The 16,307-nt window shown below is 44.1% G+C and overlaps 1 protein-coding gene across 3 annotated transcripts in view; it reads left to right on the top strand.

The window, feature by feature from the left end:
• The window catches only part of LOC126418495 (arginine/serine-rich coiled-coil protein 2-like), a 73,362-nt gene that overhangs the window by 21,957 nt on the left and 35,098 nt on the right, over nucleotides 1-16,307 (top strand). For all 3 annotated transcript variants that reach the window (XM_050085277.1, XM_050085279.1, XM_050085280.1), the window contains 2 exons: nucleotides 9,051-9,101; nucleotides 11,969-12,432. In XM_050085277.1, coding sequence (XP_049941234.1) covers nucleotides 9,051-9,101; nucleotides 11,969-12,432 — 515 coding nt within the window. The remainder of the gene's footprint in view (nucleotides 1-9,050; nucleotides 9,102-11,968; nucleotides 12,433-16,307) is intronic.

The following is a 16,307-nucleotide window of genomic DNA, read 5'->3' on the forward strand; positions in this document are numbered from 1 at the left end:
TGGATATTCTATATCAAACTTTATTTTCACAGAACTACTTAATGTATTATTCTGTCTGTGATAAATATTATTAAACAAGATAACTGCGAATACAGGAGCATATAGTGAGAATTTGAATCCACAAAGTTAAAGCACCAAAAATTATAAGACATGGTGCATCCAGTGCCTGATATGAAGTCCAGAGATGCAGTTAAAAACCAACAGCAGAGCATTAACACTCAAGGTAGTCGAAGTCCAAGCATAGCATATGTTGTCAGATTGAAGGGAACTGGGAAATCGTGCCAGAAATGTGTCAGTAATACTTGAGTTAGTGCTACAAGTGAATGTAGTGAAGCTATGACCAGCCAACCATAAAGCCACGATAACAACTAGGTGTGTGGCCCAGGAAATTGCAAGCTGTGAGACTGTAAGATACCATGTGTGTGATACTGTATAACCTGGAACTGGGCTGCTTCTATTGGCTTCAATGCATTGTTGAGGTCAACATTTTGGACATTAAAGATTCAATCCACTAAGCTAACCACACGTGGTTCAAAATGCCCTGCTTTGTGCCACCATCTGGTGGGTCCAGTATGTCCACTTTCAGAGGTCATTGGTATTGTCTGTTGGCACTGTCCAACATGCTAGGGTTGGAATAAGAGCATCCAAATAAGCAATAGCAGGCCTTGGTATTTTGCTGGCCCACAACAGCATGTAAATGATCTGCAAAATTCCTCCACTGTTTTGGCCAGTTTTAGAGTGCAAAAGGCCCACTTGCAGTATCCTTGGTACGAAGTGTCTGTAGTCTCAATCACAATAGGAGGCACATGGCAGACTGTGCGGAGATTGGCTTCTTCCACAGGTGTACATCCTGGATGCAGCAGAGTTGATGGCATTTGTTGGTGTTACCACTATAGACATAGTTGCTTAAGATGTTGGCTTCTGAAAGGGCCATCCTTAGTGATTACGTGAGGTAACCACGAATGGCTGATGTCCTCTATAGCAACTGCCCAAAGACTTTTCCTAAACTAGGTTACCTGTTCAGAAGTGAGATTTTGACATCCAAGGTTACAAGAGTGAGAGCAACTGGACTGCAGTCATTCATGACTGTGACCCTATATGTCAAGAAGAGCAATATCGCTGCCTGTCCTGAAAGATTTTAAATGTGTGTGCTAGGCACTCTGCTTCCCTGTCACTTTGGGGCTGGATGGGATTAGAACTCAAATGGTAGATCCCATTCTGGTTTAGAACAAGAGGAATAAGTATGACATAAGCTGGAGATGTTAGCAGAAATGTGTTCTCCTTTGGCAAGTGTTCTGATTGTGATTTCTACTATTTTGTTTGAGTACATGAGATGCTTTTATTACTACCAGCCGTATGAAATTTAAGAATGAACTTTTAAAATTGGTATTAATTTTTTCACACAGATGGGAGGGGGGTTGGCTGTAGGACATAAGTAGTGTATGGCACTGAATGATTTTTAGCGCACTGTGGGCATGTGCATATTATTTCTCTCTGTGTGTTGGTATAGGCCAATAAACATGGTGTGCAGCTGCATTCTGGATGCATGTCATTCCCAAATACTGTTTCAAAAATAATGGGAAGGATAGATTGCTACTCACCATAAAGATGATATGTTGAGTTGCAGACAGGCACACTGAAGAGACTGTTACACATAAAAAGCTTCTGGCCAAAGCCTTCATCAGAAAAGAGAAACACACACGCGTTCACACAAGCAGGCGGACCTAACACACACAGCTGCTGTCTGTGGCTGTTAATTTTTACAGTGAGAAGCAATCTATCCATTCCTTAATTGTTGATATTCCAACCTGGACTTTCCAAATACCATATCTTTAGAAATGTGAGGACCTGAACTTATAATGTGTAAGGAATGAAAAAGTAGATGTTGCTTGGAGCTTGTGATCAACGTGATGACCCCCTTGAGTTGCTGACAGTGTGTGGAACTGCATGAAGACTTCTTGAAACATTTAGTGTCCTCTCTGTCCAACCTATGTGAATGCACATCAGTACTTGTCGCAGTGAATTGGTGGTGATAATACGTATAATTATACACAAAATTATGTGGAACCTTGCACCTGCACTTTGCAGGACATTATTGTTGTAATGATTCTGTATTGGCATTCAATTTAGCAGCTCAGGAAGTGAAGAACAACATGATGTTAGTTCATTACAGACTGGAAGTGATGACAGTACGTCAGTTGAGTGACAAGTGGTTGCTAGTGGTACAAGATGAATCCATCTACTGTTTTCCAAACACTCCTCCAAGATTTATGTTCACAAGAAACTGTTGTGAAACCCATGCATAGACTTCATAGCTGCACAGAAGTGTGATCAATGTGATGACCCCCTTGAGTTGCTGACAGTGTGTGGAACTGCATGAAGACTTCTTGAAACATTTAGTGTCCTCTCTGTCCAACCTATGTGAATGCACATCAGTACTTGTGTCAGCTGTGAATTGGTGGTGATAATACGTATGATTATACACAAAATTATGTGGAACCTTGCGCCTGCACTTTGCAGGACATTATTGTTGTAATGATTCTGTATTGACATTCAATTTAGCAGCTCAGGAAGTGAAGAACAACATTATGTTAGTTCATTACAGACTGGAAGTGATGACAATACGTCAGTCGCTAGTGGTAAAAGATGAATACATCTACTGTTTTCCAAACACTCCTCTAAGATTTATGTTCACAAGAAACTGTTGTGAAACCCATGCATAGACTTCATAGCTGCACAGAAGCTAAAAAGTGACTTATAGTTTCAGGATATTTTAATCAAAAGTCCATTGCACAAGTATACTTTGGGATTTTATCATTGGTGATCTTCAAAATTTTGTAACTCATTATTTTGAGCTGTAAAAGCTAGCTTTGTGTGTGTCTATGTAATGTCATTCATTATGGAATGTTTTTCATTAATAAAAGAGTAAATTACTTTTTGGGACATAATTAAAAAAAAACATTAAGTTGTTAAATAGCACTTCATACCGTACACGTAGGTGTAAAATGTTTATCCTCATGAACAATCTATTGTGGAGAAATGCCTCAGGCCACACACACCGATTTTAAAAGTGGCTCAATAAGTTGCTCAGTGCCATCAGTATTATGCACGACAATGTGGCACAGATTCCATACTGAGTAGCATCCACTGCTAGAACAAGAGTTTGCCCAGAATGTATGTGCTAAACATTAACTTATTTGAGGAGAACATTAATGAGGAAGACTTTCACGAAAAAATACATTCAGGATACACGTAATATTGGTATCCCTGAGAATGAATATTGCACAGTAGTTCATTATGCCTAGATAAGCTTGTAACTCAGTAATGTTAATTACCATACTTCTTAAAGCCAACATAATATCAATTTGACAAGGAATGAAGATCCATCTCAAATGGACCTTGAGTTTGAGACAGTGCAACAATAAAACACGTATCTGTGTTATAGCTTGTAGCAGGTGCTGCAAGATCTGTGATTAAATGGACTTAATTGCTTCTCATAATACATAACGTGGCAAGTTGTTGTATTCAGGGATTACCACTAAGAATAGTTTACAGTCATCTGAGATTGCGGTGAGGCGTGATGTATTGGCCATCTTTTTGTTAGTTTTGTGTTGGTACCTGCTGTGCAGTTTGATGCACTGTCATCATGGCATAGGTGAGAAGCTCCAATGAAGATGTCGATGTTCAGTGCTGAAATGATGAGTGAACTTTGGCCTTAGCGTACAGTCCACTGCTCATGTCACTTCAAAGACTTGGTTAATCATAAGTACAATCGGTGAATGGGTGTGAGAGATATTTCAAGCCTTCATGTCGAACCACCTCACATTGAGCATGCCAGAGTACTACATCACCAATGAGATAAACTGTATAATAATGGTGATTATACTGCCAAGTGTAAGGGCACTCCAACTGCAATGATTGGCCACACGGTAACAATAAAACTGATAAAGTTGCTTTTGTCTTGTTCAAATTTATTGGTGTGCAACTTTGTGGCTCTGCATACATTAATGAGAACTTAACAAATCTTGAAAGTTAGGAGGAGACTGTTGTAACAGGAACAAATAAGATTTATTTAGCATAGTACTTCTTGGAGCAATATATAAGGTACAGTGAAGTGCAGGTTATGAGTAGCACTGGAAACACGGACTGGATGACTGTAATACAGTTTACAGAATAGGCTGAGCACTCATTTGAGATTGCTTAAATAATACTGTTTTTTTGGCAGCTCACCAGAGTACACCAGTTGGCCTCCATAAGCAGGCCTGTGAACTATATGGGCACGCTATCTACGAAATTGTGCACATCATGAGTGAAGTTGCATCACTCCCCCCTTCCATGGGGTTGGAAAACCACATATGTACATAAAAACACTAGGCACCACAAAATATACGGTACAGAAAAAATACTAGGCACACAAGAAAATTTATGGCACATGAATCGTGGAAAAGACCAGTGACAGCACTGACATCCATTTCGTCGTCCGACAATGGCTGCTGCTACTGTGGATAGTATCTCATAGCAACGTCCTTGCTGAGATGATCAGCAATTGGCGCCAGAGGTGCCAGCGGCGGTGATGGTCACACAGGACCCGGCAGTGATGGTCACACAGGACCCAGTGATGGAGGTAGCGGCATCAGGTGCAGCGGGGATTGCACCGGCGACAGCAATCGAGGAGTTGGGTGACAGCAGTTGAGGAGTGAGGTTGGAGGTAGGAACACTAGACCGCGATCTGCCAGGCAGCAACACCCGCTGTGGTGTGAACAGTGACACAGGAGCAGGCATTGGCAGCAGTGGGGGAGATGGTGGCCCCTCTGCAACAGATCCTATAGTGCACAGCCACAGCTGGTCGAAGTGATGGGTTGTCTCCACATCAGGAGTGTGGATGATGCACAGGCACCAGCCCCGGTGAGACTTGATGATGGCAGGAACCAAGTTTGGCCAGTGGTCAGAACCAGTGCGGAACCGGCGTCTCCAGTGGATGCAGTCTGATGCAACAGGTGAAGGAGGGTGCAAGCTTATTCATGGTAATATACGCCTGATAACTGGTAGCACAATCTAGCCCAGGGGAAAGAGAGATGAAAATTCAGAGCAGAGGGACTCCAGTTGCTGGTACGGAAATTGATCTGACACTAAATTTACCTTATCAGCAATATAAAACCGAAAGCATTAAACACATCTGACCCAACATGTCTGCGGTATAGGATTGATCCAACACATTAATGTAAGAGGTTAAACAACAGATTTCTGAGAGACAAGAGCAGAGAAATTACTTAGGATCGGAATCTGCTATTTATTATAGCCAACCAAATTCTATGAAACCTGTGTGAGGGGACAGGAGCCCAAGTCCACATACATTTGTGCGTTAACTAAAGTCACTGCAACTCCTGAGTCCTTTTGCATTTTTAATGGTTTATTAAATACGCGCAAGTCAATAAACAATTTGTTCGCACAGACAGTTATTGGAGAGAGACAGTTTATGGGCATCAGTACTACTGTGGCCACCACTTTGGAGGAGGAGCTGCACACTGCAGTGGTGTGGCCTTTCTTTTGACTCTAGTTGCAGACGACTCAACACTTAGGGCATGCAGCAAGCTCTAGTTGGATGAAGCAGTATGAGCAAGAGGGAAGGGGGCAGGCAATGTTGTGATGCGGCCTGTTACTGCTGTGTCCGTAACGAATGCTACCCCATGTGATGCTGAATGGAAGGTTGTACTGTTGCAACAGCTTCATCATCATCCTGAACACTTGCAGTGTATTTAACAGGGGTTGACTGAGCAACTTCTGATACCTCCCCCCCCAAGCAGAAATCTGATTGCCTGTGGTCCATGTCACTTCAAAGGACTGTGCTATATTGAGCATACCGTATTTACTCGAATCTAAGCCTCACCTGAAAAATGAGACTCGAAATCAAGGGGAAAAAAAATTTCCCGAATCTAAGCCGCACCTGAAATTAGAGACTCAAAATTCAAGAGGAGAGAAAAGTTTTAGGCTGCATCTCGAAATCGAAACAAAGTTGGTCCATTGTAATATGAGACACAATTTAGGTCGAATGAGTGACGATACAGCTACAGTAGTTTGGTTCGAGTCGTAAGCTTAGCAGTTGAGCTTTACCAGGTAGCCATTGCTATGCCTCAGGCGCTCCGTCTGTATTTATACGGGTACCCTTCCTTTTTCACGTGCTTCATCTGGTTTGAAATTTTTCTTTGATCTGATAAGCGCCATTTTCTTTGTTATAGGTGTTTACGACACTCTAAGCTGAAAATGCATTACTGTACTGTGTCATGCATTGTTTGTCGCATTCTGATAGTGCGTGTTTACAGCCTGTAGCCGCTCGCGGCATGGCTTGCTTTTGTGCGCGCTACCGCCACTTACAAAAAAAAAAGAGGAATCATCTCATTAACGAAACAATGGCAAGAGACTGCTATTTGTTGTTACTTACACTGCTGCTTTCTTTGATAATGATCAACAAGAACCAAATAATAGACTACCTATGATAGAAGATGTTCTGAACGAGAGTTTAGCGAAAATTATTCTCCGTTTGAAAATCTTTGCAGGTGCATTCTGCACAGAAATTAGTCATCTTAGATTTGAAAATCTAGTCAATTGCTGTGCTTTATTTCTGACTGTATCACTATTTGGCAGAAGAATAATACGAATATAAACATGACATGATATGTATATTCTTCTGCGTTTGCTGTTCTCACTCTAGTTTCATAGTTTATTCGGCAGACAAGATTTAAATGAGATAGGAGCAAACACGAAACAACACATGGCAAAATGTTTATATTCGTATTATTCTTATGGTGAAGAGAATACTGCATGTGATTCACAATTCATAAAAGTTCCTATTAGCAACCATCTCTTCTCACAGGTAGGAAAAAATTCAGAACGTAGAGTTGGCCATATTGACAAGTAGAGTTGGCTATATTGACAAGCAGAGTTGGCCATATTGACAAACATCCCAAACAGTCTTGCCAGTCGGATTTTCGTAGTACATTGAAATGCGGCTACATTAGAAGATGAACAGTACGGAATTTTATTTACTTCGCTGGATAATGTATGAAAATGCAGTGGTCGAAACTCGGGCCAGAGAAAAAAAACTCTTCTTCCACTTTTTTTTTTAAGGATTTGGTGCCAGTATTTATCTTTGTGCCTACAAAGCATGCCTGTGTAGCACTACTTATATTCAACGGCAGAAGTTAGTTGTGGCGGCACCCACCAACATTTTTCAGAACTTCCGCTTGCTTTGCAATCGATTCTAAGCCGCAGGCGGTTTTTTAGATTACAAAAACCGGAAAAAAAGAGCGGCTTCGATTCGATTAAATACGGTATCCGTACATCCGTAAGCATCAGGTTCTCACATTAAAGTGCCTGTTCACGAACTTCCCTATCCGGGACCAGACGAATATCATTGCCACGCACCTTGTGATCAGTGTTCGATTTGTGATGGGTACTACTGACAAATTTACAATGATGGTTCAACCTGTGTAATTGTGCAGCCCAGTCTTAAGATTGATTTGGCTGTTTTTGACGATGGTAAAATTCTACACGCATCGCAATGACATGCGTTCTGTCGCAGTAATGGACATTTCATCAAATGATTAACTGGTCAGTACTTGCAAAGGCACTGTTGAATCCCACCTAGTTGTCAAAGATGTGTGTCTAGGAAACCTGCTTCTCGGATCACGAGACAACAATTCAAGCAATGAGTTTTATTATGAAAAGTACATTACATTACTTAACTTTGTGTTAATCAGATGTGTCAGTGTATACAATTCATAAGTCGCTGGTTTTGAAGTGCCTAATTTGATGCTGCTGTAGAACTGGGCCGCGACCAGTCGGTGTGGCGCTAATGTCCTCTTCACATATATGTCGCTGCCATCGCGTTTTCGTCCTGGAGAAGGGTCAGTCGACGTGCAATTGGCAGACATCTTCACATCCCTCTCTGATGTCTCATTTCTGACTGGCGTGCCGGATGTTGAATTTATGCTGTAACAGGCACAAGTTGGCACAACATGTGATAAATGCGTGACAAAAGGCAGGAAAGAGAGCCCTACTCAGGTTTGCATTGACTATGCGAAAAACGGGGAAATGTTGGTGTAACTGTGTCTCGTAGGAATCCTAATATTCAGTTGATTCATCATATGCTGGAAGGGGTGACGGTTGCACTGATGAGAGAGTAAACTGCTGCGAACGCGCAGATGCCACATGATTGAGAGCAGTGGTAAGAGCCTGCTGCTGTTCCTTGATAACTTGCTGCTGGGCCTTGATATGTTGGAGTATTTCTTCCATTGAGATGTTTGTCGAGTGACTTAGCACTGACACTAACATGGGAGGAAACATAATTCTGACTCGTTGCCATGTTTGCTATAGCAAGAACGGACATGATTTACGGAACATAGTACTTTATGGAACAACACGTGAGATACAATGAAGTACAGGTTGTGCATAGCATTGGACAACAGTAATACGGGTTACAGAATAGGTCAAACACTCATTTGAGATTGCTTAAATAATACTCTTCCTTTGATGGCTCACCAAATCGTGCCAGGAGGGTGACCCGGGTGGCCTTTATTAGCGGGCCTTGAGAACTGTAGGGACTCATGCTCTTAAATCGCACACATCATGAGTGAAGGTACACAGGGACATAAATGGTGGTCAGCGCTTGCCTTCAAGAGGCAAATTCCATTACTGCTAACACACACACACACACACACACACACACACACACACACACACACACACACACAAAGTACAAAAAAATGACCATAGATTTTGGAACTGTTAGTTCCTTGCTGGGGAATGAAACAGGGGTAGTTTGAAGATAGTTGGAAATGAGGGGTACACATTCAGAGTCATTAGTTCAGTACTTCTACAGTAGTCACAGCTTCATCTTCTTATACCATGTTAGCAGTCAGTTTTCAGTCTTTAACTAATGGCAAAAGTTGTGTGGCTGTGTACAGAAAATATGTCTCATGTTGGTTCTTAGTTTCTTGTTGTAGCTGACGTACTTCCTGGAAGTTTCCTTATAAAATTTTTCTTTGTTTCAGTGAGAAGGATACACGGCAGCCTGAAGTTGGCTCTGATACAACTATAGAAAGGTATGTTGCATAATTATGCTTAAGATATTCTGTATTTGAAAATTATTTTATTGTGGCCAAACAACAGCCAATTTTATTGTAGCAGTGACATGTAACTAAGTGTTGTTTTTGAAGAGTTAAGTGTGCAAATGTGTGTAACAGGGGCACCTGATTTGTTAGCATTCATTTACATAGAATATTTTGACTGATACATAGACTATACTTCAAGTTTTACTTGGAAGTGTATGTAAATTGTTAATAGGCAAGACACTAGAAAGCGTGCATCATGGTTGTGACCACAATGGATTCTGCAGTTACACCTACCTGTGAAGTGGACACCGGACAAAGTGTAAACAGCGTACAGATTTCCTCAGCTGATTTGCTGTGTATCTAAAATCCTCAGCTAATACCTAGACTGCTCGAACAGTCCACAGGTGTACTGCAGTCCGTAGTGTCCAACGGGCACAATATTTCGGTGAGCAGACATGTCGCCATCATTAGGTGCACTGACAAACTGAGCTCCTGAGGACGGGCGGCCATCCTAAATCCCCTTCCCCCGCGAGGCATTCTCTCTGTGGTCCAACACGCGGCCGCGCATCAGTGATCGCTGAGAGGCTGGCGTCGGTGTCTGTGGTGGTGTCGGTGTAACTGCCTCGTCCACCCTGGTCGCTCGTTAATTTTCTTTGCTGAGCCTCTTTTTAATTAGACTCGGTGCTGGTTCCCATGCCTTGCTGAGGTTATAGCCGCAATCTCTGTTGATGAGTCCGTCCCTGGTACGAATTTCGATAGTCTCTCTAATGACGCTGTCCCATTATTTAGATGTCTGTGCTAAGACCCTAGTATGTTGGTAGTCCATTTCGTGATTTTCGGACAAACAGTGCTCTGCGACTGCCGACTTGTTGGGGTACATAAGTCGAGTGTGCCTCTGATGTTATTGGCAACGGTCTTCGATGGTGCGCACTGTCTGTCCAATGTAAGTCTTCCCACACTCACAGGGAATCTGGTATATGCCGGCCTTCCGCAAACAGAGATCGTCTTTGACACTTTCCAATAATGCTAGTGTTTTATTGGGCAGGCAAAAGACAGTTCCTTCTCTGTGTTTCCTCATATTCGTCCTATTTTCCCCGATAGTGCGCCAGTATACGGTATATAGGCGTTGGCTATCTCTTCCTCTGTGACTTTGTCCATCTCCACATGCTGTTCTGTGGAGGTGGGGCGGAGAGCGCATCTGATCTGCCATTTGGAGTACCCATTTTTCTGAGATACAGTTTTGAGATGTTCCAGCTCATGGGGTAGACTCTCTGCATCCGAGATGGTGCGCGCCCTGTGCACCAGTGTTTTTAGTACCCCATTCCTCTGCGAAGGGTGGTGGCAGCTATTTGCATGCAAATACAGGTCGGTGTGTTTCTTCCTGTATACCCCATGGTCCAGGGTGCCATCTGCTCTTCTTTTCACCATGACGTCCAGGAATGGCGAACTTCGTTCTGCTTCGGTCTCCATAGTGAATTTAATGTTTGGATGTATGGAGTTCAGGTGTGTAAGGAAGTCTAGGAGCTTGTCCCTTCCATGGGGCCATATCACGAACGTGTCATCAACATTACGTAGAAAACAAGTAAGTTTCCATTTGGATGACGCAAAGCTTCATCCTCAAAATTGTCCCATGGAAGGGACAAGCTCCTAGCGACCAGTGCGGACGAGGCAGTTACACCGACGACACCACAGATGCCAACGCCAGCCTCTCAGCGACCACCGACGTGCGACCGCGGACCGCGGCGAGAACGCCTCGCGGGGGGAGGGGATTTAGGACGGCCGCCCGCCCTCAGGAGCTCAGTTTGTCAGCGCACATGACGATGGCAACATGTCTGATCACCGAAATATTGTGCCCGTTGGACACTATGGACCAGCTGTACACCCATGGACTGTTCGAGCAAGAAATATGCACAATACATAGACTGTTTGTGAAGCTTCTCCATTAGGTGAAAATGCTACTTTACTCTCATTTGGGAGGAGTCCACCCAACCATGTTTGTTTTTTGTAGTTTGCTTAAATTGCTTGTGGGGGATGCTTCCTCCAAAATGAACAGGTGGCCAAAACCCCCAATTTTTCACCCTTCTTTTGCTAGCTGCAATAGTACATCTTGCTAACATGAGCAGGAAGCATTAATATAAATCATGCTCCCATGAAATCTGTGTAAGCAGTGGAACATCATGTCAGTAGCTTCTGTTTGCAGCCAATAAACTAAAGAAAAAAGAAATATTTTTGTCAATATTTTATGAGCTTGCTCCCATAATTTTAGCTGTCAGTCATAACATGACCTTCAAAGATTGTATGATCATGATAAACTGTGTGATTGAGATCCAGAGGCACACCATTTGTACTTTTTCCTTTCTCAGTTCCCTTTTTTATATTTTTCTCCTACAAAGACGCTGTTGAAATAGTTCTAAAGGCACAAGTTAAATGCTCTGGAAATTCTTGTCGCAGCTGTTGGTAAAGAGCAGCTGTTACAAAATTTGAATCTTCATCATTTATGATTTTATTTCAAACTTTATATAAAATGTGCTACCCAGTATAAGTGGAAGAATAAAATATTGATAACTGCATGCAGATGAAGGCTGCATACTTATGTAAAATCAACTTTTCACAGTCTCCAACATCTATAATGTATTTCTTTTGCCCCATATTGAGGAATATCGAAGTGTCACCAATATCAGATACAAGAAAGTGGTAGCAGATTTCATTTAAACAATATGAAAAGTTCTGTTTATACAAGCATGAAATTGAAAAATAAGACTTATTTTTATATTTAGCCATGAATTGTTAAATATTTTCATATTTTGCCATTTGAGTATTGTCATTAGACTGCATTAACTAGTGTTATGCTTTTGCAGGTGCAGTAATAGCCTTCAAAATCCAAGTGATGCTAAGAAGCATGCACATAGTTCAGAAGACAAGAAGCATTCACATAGCCCTGACCGGCAAAAGCATTCCCATTCACCAAACACTCGTCGGCAAAAATCTCATAGTTCTGATAGAGACAAGAGTCATTCCCGTGGAAATGCAAAAAGGCGTTCAAGGTCACGATCTCGTGACCGTCGCAGGCGGGGAGAATCGTCAAGAAGTCCAGAGCGCCGGAAGCGATCTCCTTCCCACAGAAGCAGAGGTGACCGAAAACGATCATCACACAGTCCATCAGAACGCAGGAGGAGATCAAGATCAGCAGATCGTAAAAAGAGGTCCCACAGTCCATCTTCTAGGTCACATAGGGGTGGAGATCGTGAGAGAGATAGAGACCGAAGGTCACGTTCTCCAACACATCGTCGACCATATGAAAAAAAACCAAACAAGCTAACAAGTAAGCGCATTCTTACAGCTAGAACATAATGTATGTTCGCTAAAATTGGCCATGGTGATTCCTGAACCTTTGTGGGTGAATTCAATATTCAGTCATGTTTTGTGAAGCCCCAGTCAACAGTATTTTTCTATCTGATACTTTTGCATGGCTATGGCAGTAGGATATTTTTGTAACAAGAATTAATGCAACCATGTGCTAGCCCAAAAAATCATTGAACATTTGGTACTTTCGAGTTTTAAAACTAACAGCACTAAAGGGGAAACTGTTTCATTACTAAAACCTTGATACACCTAATTGATAGTGGTCAGTAATCCACGACAGTTAGAAATATGAAAGGGTGAGCCTGAAAGTGGCTGATTTTTGGCTTTAATAAAATAAAGAAGTAAATTTTATCAACTAAGAAGTCATTGCTTATGAAATTGAAGCTTACCTTTTCCTTACCAGTTCCACTGCACATATTCAGAAATCCTGTGTCATAGTTGGCTGTCGCCAATCCATTAAGTTAGTTTTTCCAAGTACTCTTCACATTGTTGTCACTTCCAAAACGGTTCCTGCCCAAGAGTTCTTTGAGCTTTGTGAAAAGGTGTATGACAAGATTTTGTTTTTGCGTCTTTATTGATATGCTCTGCCATACGTGACATGTGCCTAGGTTGATTTTTGTCGCTTTCCTCTGTCTGGGGGCAGCTCTTCTGCAAAACGTTGTATTCTTGGGGAGTTAAATTTTACCAGGAAAGATCACGGAATTTCAGGGATTTGCCTAAAGTCTTGGGGAATTTCACATTTTTTGCCTAGCATTGAAATTGGATTTCATAGAGTTTTAGATATCGCAAATTTGAAAACACTATTTCAGAGTATGTTAATTATATGAATATTATTAAAAATAAATTATCGATGTTTAAAAACTGTGGTTAAACTACTGACTATGGCTTGTATAGAGCTCAGCAGAGAGGAAAGAAAAATCATTATGTGGTACGGTGCCATCCCCCACCCCTCCCACCTTACATGCTCACCATTAATTTTTCAGGGCTTTTTTGACACCATCTTCCTCCTCACGCATGGACTTCTCAGGGAATTTTTTTTTCAAGTTTGAGAAGTTATTGTGTGTGTTATCATCTCCCCCCCCCCCCCCCCCCCCATCTCCCCCCTCCCCACAAACCACTTCTCCATGTCATTGCATGTCGTCATTATCATGTGATTAACAATCTTGCTGGTACCAGGGTCATGTTGCATTCCTGTTCCATGCACCTGCTGCCTTGCTCTCTCTTGCTCCTGGGGGACACAGCTTTATCATAGGCACCTTTAGTGCAACCTCAGGGCTGGGGCCTGACAGAATGTGTCCCACAACTTGGAAGGGAAGTAGGGCTGTGTTTTCCCAAGAAACTGCTCCAGCAGTAGGTAGGTATGGATATGGCGACCTGCATTTCCCAAGCTGGAGACTGGCCAGTGCCGCCAGACTCTTCTACCATACTCTGGGCATAGTTCAGGGGGTCATCTTTAGGCACGGCAGTGGACCGTTGTGTGTTTCAAAGAACAGGTGCCATGGCCTCACATTCTGGATCATGAGGAAGAAACACACCTCTGTTTTAAAAAGAACTCAACCTGAAGATGTGCTGTGTGCTGATGAGCTGAATGGCTGTTGAGGTAAAAAGTCTAGCAGTCAACCCCCGGGGCAAATGCCCCTTACCCCGTAATGTAAGGCTTGCTAAGCATGCAGGGCTCTGTCTGGATTGATAGTGGCTCATGGGATCCCTATGGAGAGACCTCAATTATCATCTACTCCTGACAGCATGGGTATACTATCAGTTAGTACCTACACCCATCCAACAAAGAAAGCTGAATTGGTCAGTCTGTCTAAGAAGATGTCTCAGAATTATAGTGCCATGGTAAGTCTACCATAACACTTCCATTACAATCAAGAGAGCAGAGACAACCTTTGGGAAGGTCTCTCATTTTTATGCTCGTAAGGCGTTGGAGGATATTGCTTGGTCAAAAAGTCAGGGCAGTGATTCTCCTCGAAAATCTGGAATTCTCAGGGAATTGCATTTTACTTGGAAAAATCACAGAACTGCTAAGTCAAAGTATGTAAGCTTCCGTGATACAAGGCCTAAGGTGACTATCCTGTTTTGGCTGTTTTGTGGCGGTGTTCGTAGCGACAAGCAATTCGCTGTAGAAACGGCTTACGAAGTCACCGCCACACTTTTAATAGCGGGCCGACTGGTCCGCTGGAACACTGAACAGAAAGATGAAAACCCAAACACTCTGATTAAATAAAAGTCGGTACTTTATTAACGAAGATACAGAACATAGTAGTGAAGTCTAGTTCGAGTCGGAGCGGCTAGGTCAGCGTCGGCTGACGACAAACAACAACTCTCGTGCGATGAACACACAACTGACTAGCAAGTACACAATTCGGTCGCGAGTGTACAACTGAGCGGCGAATACAGAACTGTCCTAGCACTCGCGACTCCAGCGCTTAAGACACCAGAAGCCAGCGGTGGCGCGCGCAGACTTGCGGCGATTTTCTGTCTCGCTGGCGCTGCTTATGCGGACGGCGTCCGGACTTTGATGCTGCCAACCTTTTGGCAGCGGGCTCGGGTGGCATTACTGGCTAGGATATAACACTCCTCCCCCCCCAAATCGCCGCACCGTCGTTGAATAATGACATGGCGAGCGTCGACGGCGGGGGAGGGGTCTGGCCGCAGGCGGAGCGGAAGAGACCGGGGCGGAGACTGTTGTCGGTGGCAGTCCCCGGTCCGCACCCCGGCATTGGCTACGCGGGGCCTCGGGAAACACCGACTGAAAACCGAGGTCAGGGTGCACGCCTGTGACCACGGGCGCAGCTTCTGGTACTGGACGCGACGAGGCGTCGGGACCCACGAAGAGAGGCCACGTCTCCTGACGCTGCGTCGACGGCTGCTGAGTGGGCGCCGGACAAGGCGCTGCGGGGTCAGACTCCGCGGGGGTGCCCAAGGAAAGTGGCTGCAGGACAGGCTGCACAGCCACCGCTTGGGAAGGCGGCCCGGCTGAGGGGTCGACGTCCATCAGCTCCGAAGGCGGTGGCGACTGAAGAGGGACCGCAGGCGCCGGAGCGACCACCGGGGGCGCTCCCGGATGAAGCTGCGTGGGAGGCATCAACGGGACGGGCTGTCGGCGTGGTAGCGGCGACGGCTGCTGCTGCTGCCCTGGGGGCGGCAGCGAAGTCGGAAGGCGCGGCTGGAACCTGCCGCGGACCAAATCTGTGGACAAAGAACGAGCGGCAGAATCCGGGCGGCCAGCGCGGCGCAACTGGTTCTGATGCCTCCTGTGCACCCCAGTAGCACCTTGAACAGTATAAAAACCACGACCCTGGACACTTATCACGGTACCACATTCCCAACGACGGCGACCGTGATAAACTCTGAAAAAAACGGCGTCGTTGTGCTGAAAACGCGTGCGATGCTCAGAAGCGGCGGGTCGATCCGGGGGGTGCAACAACCGTAGTAGGGTGCGATGACGACGGCCGTGGAGAAGCTCTGCCGGCGAAGGGCCGTCGCGTGGCGTGGTCCGGTACGACGACAGGAACGTGATGAGGGCCTGCTGACGAGAGTGCGTAGCACGAAGGCGGTCCATATGATCCTTGAATGTGCGTACAAAACGTTCCGCTGCACCATTCGATTGAGGGTGGAACGGCGGAGTAAGAACATGGCGAATGCCATTGGCAGAACAAAAACTTTCAAATTCAGCAGAGGTAAATTGTGGACCATTGTCAGACACTAAAACTTCTGGAGGACCCTCAATACAAAAAATTGAAGTCAACGCCTGTATAGTTTGCGCAGACGTTGTAGACTGCATGGGCACAACAAACGGAAAATTACTAAATGCATCTATCACGATGA

This window comes from Schistocerca serialis, chromosome 9 (genome assembly GCF_023864345.2).
Source record: "Schistocerca serialis cubense isolate TAMUIC-IGC-003099 chromosome 9, iqSchSeri2.2, whole genome shotgun sequence".
NCBI lineage: Eukaryota > Metazoa > Arthropoda > Insecta > Orthoptera > Acrididae > Schistocerca > Schistocerca serialis.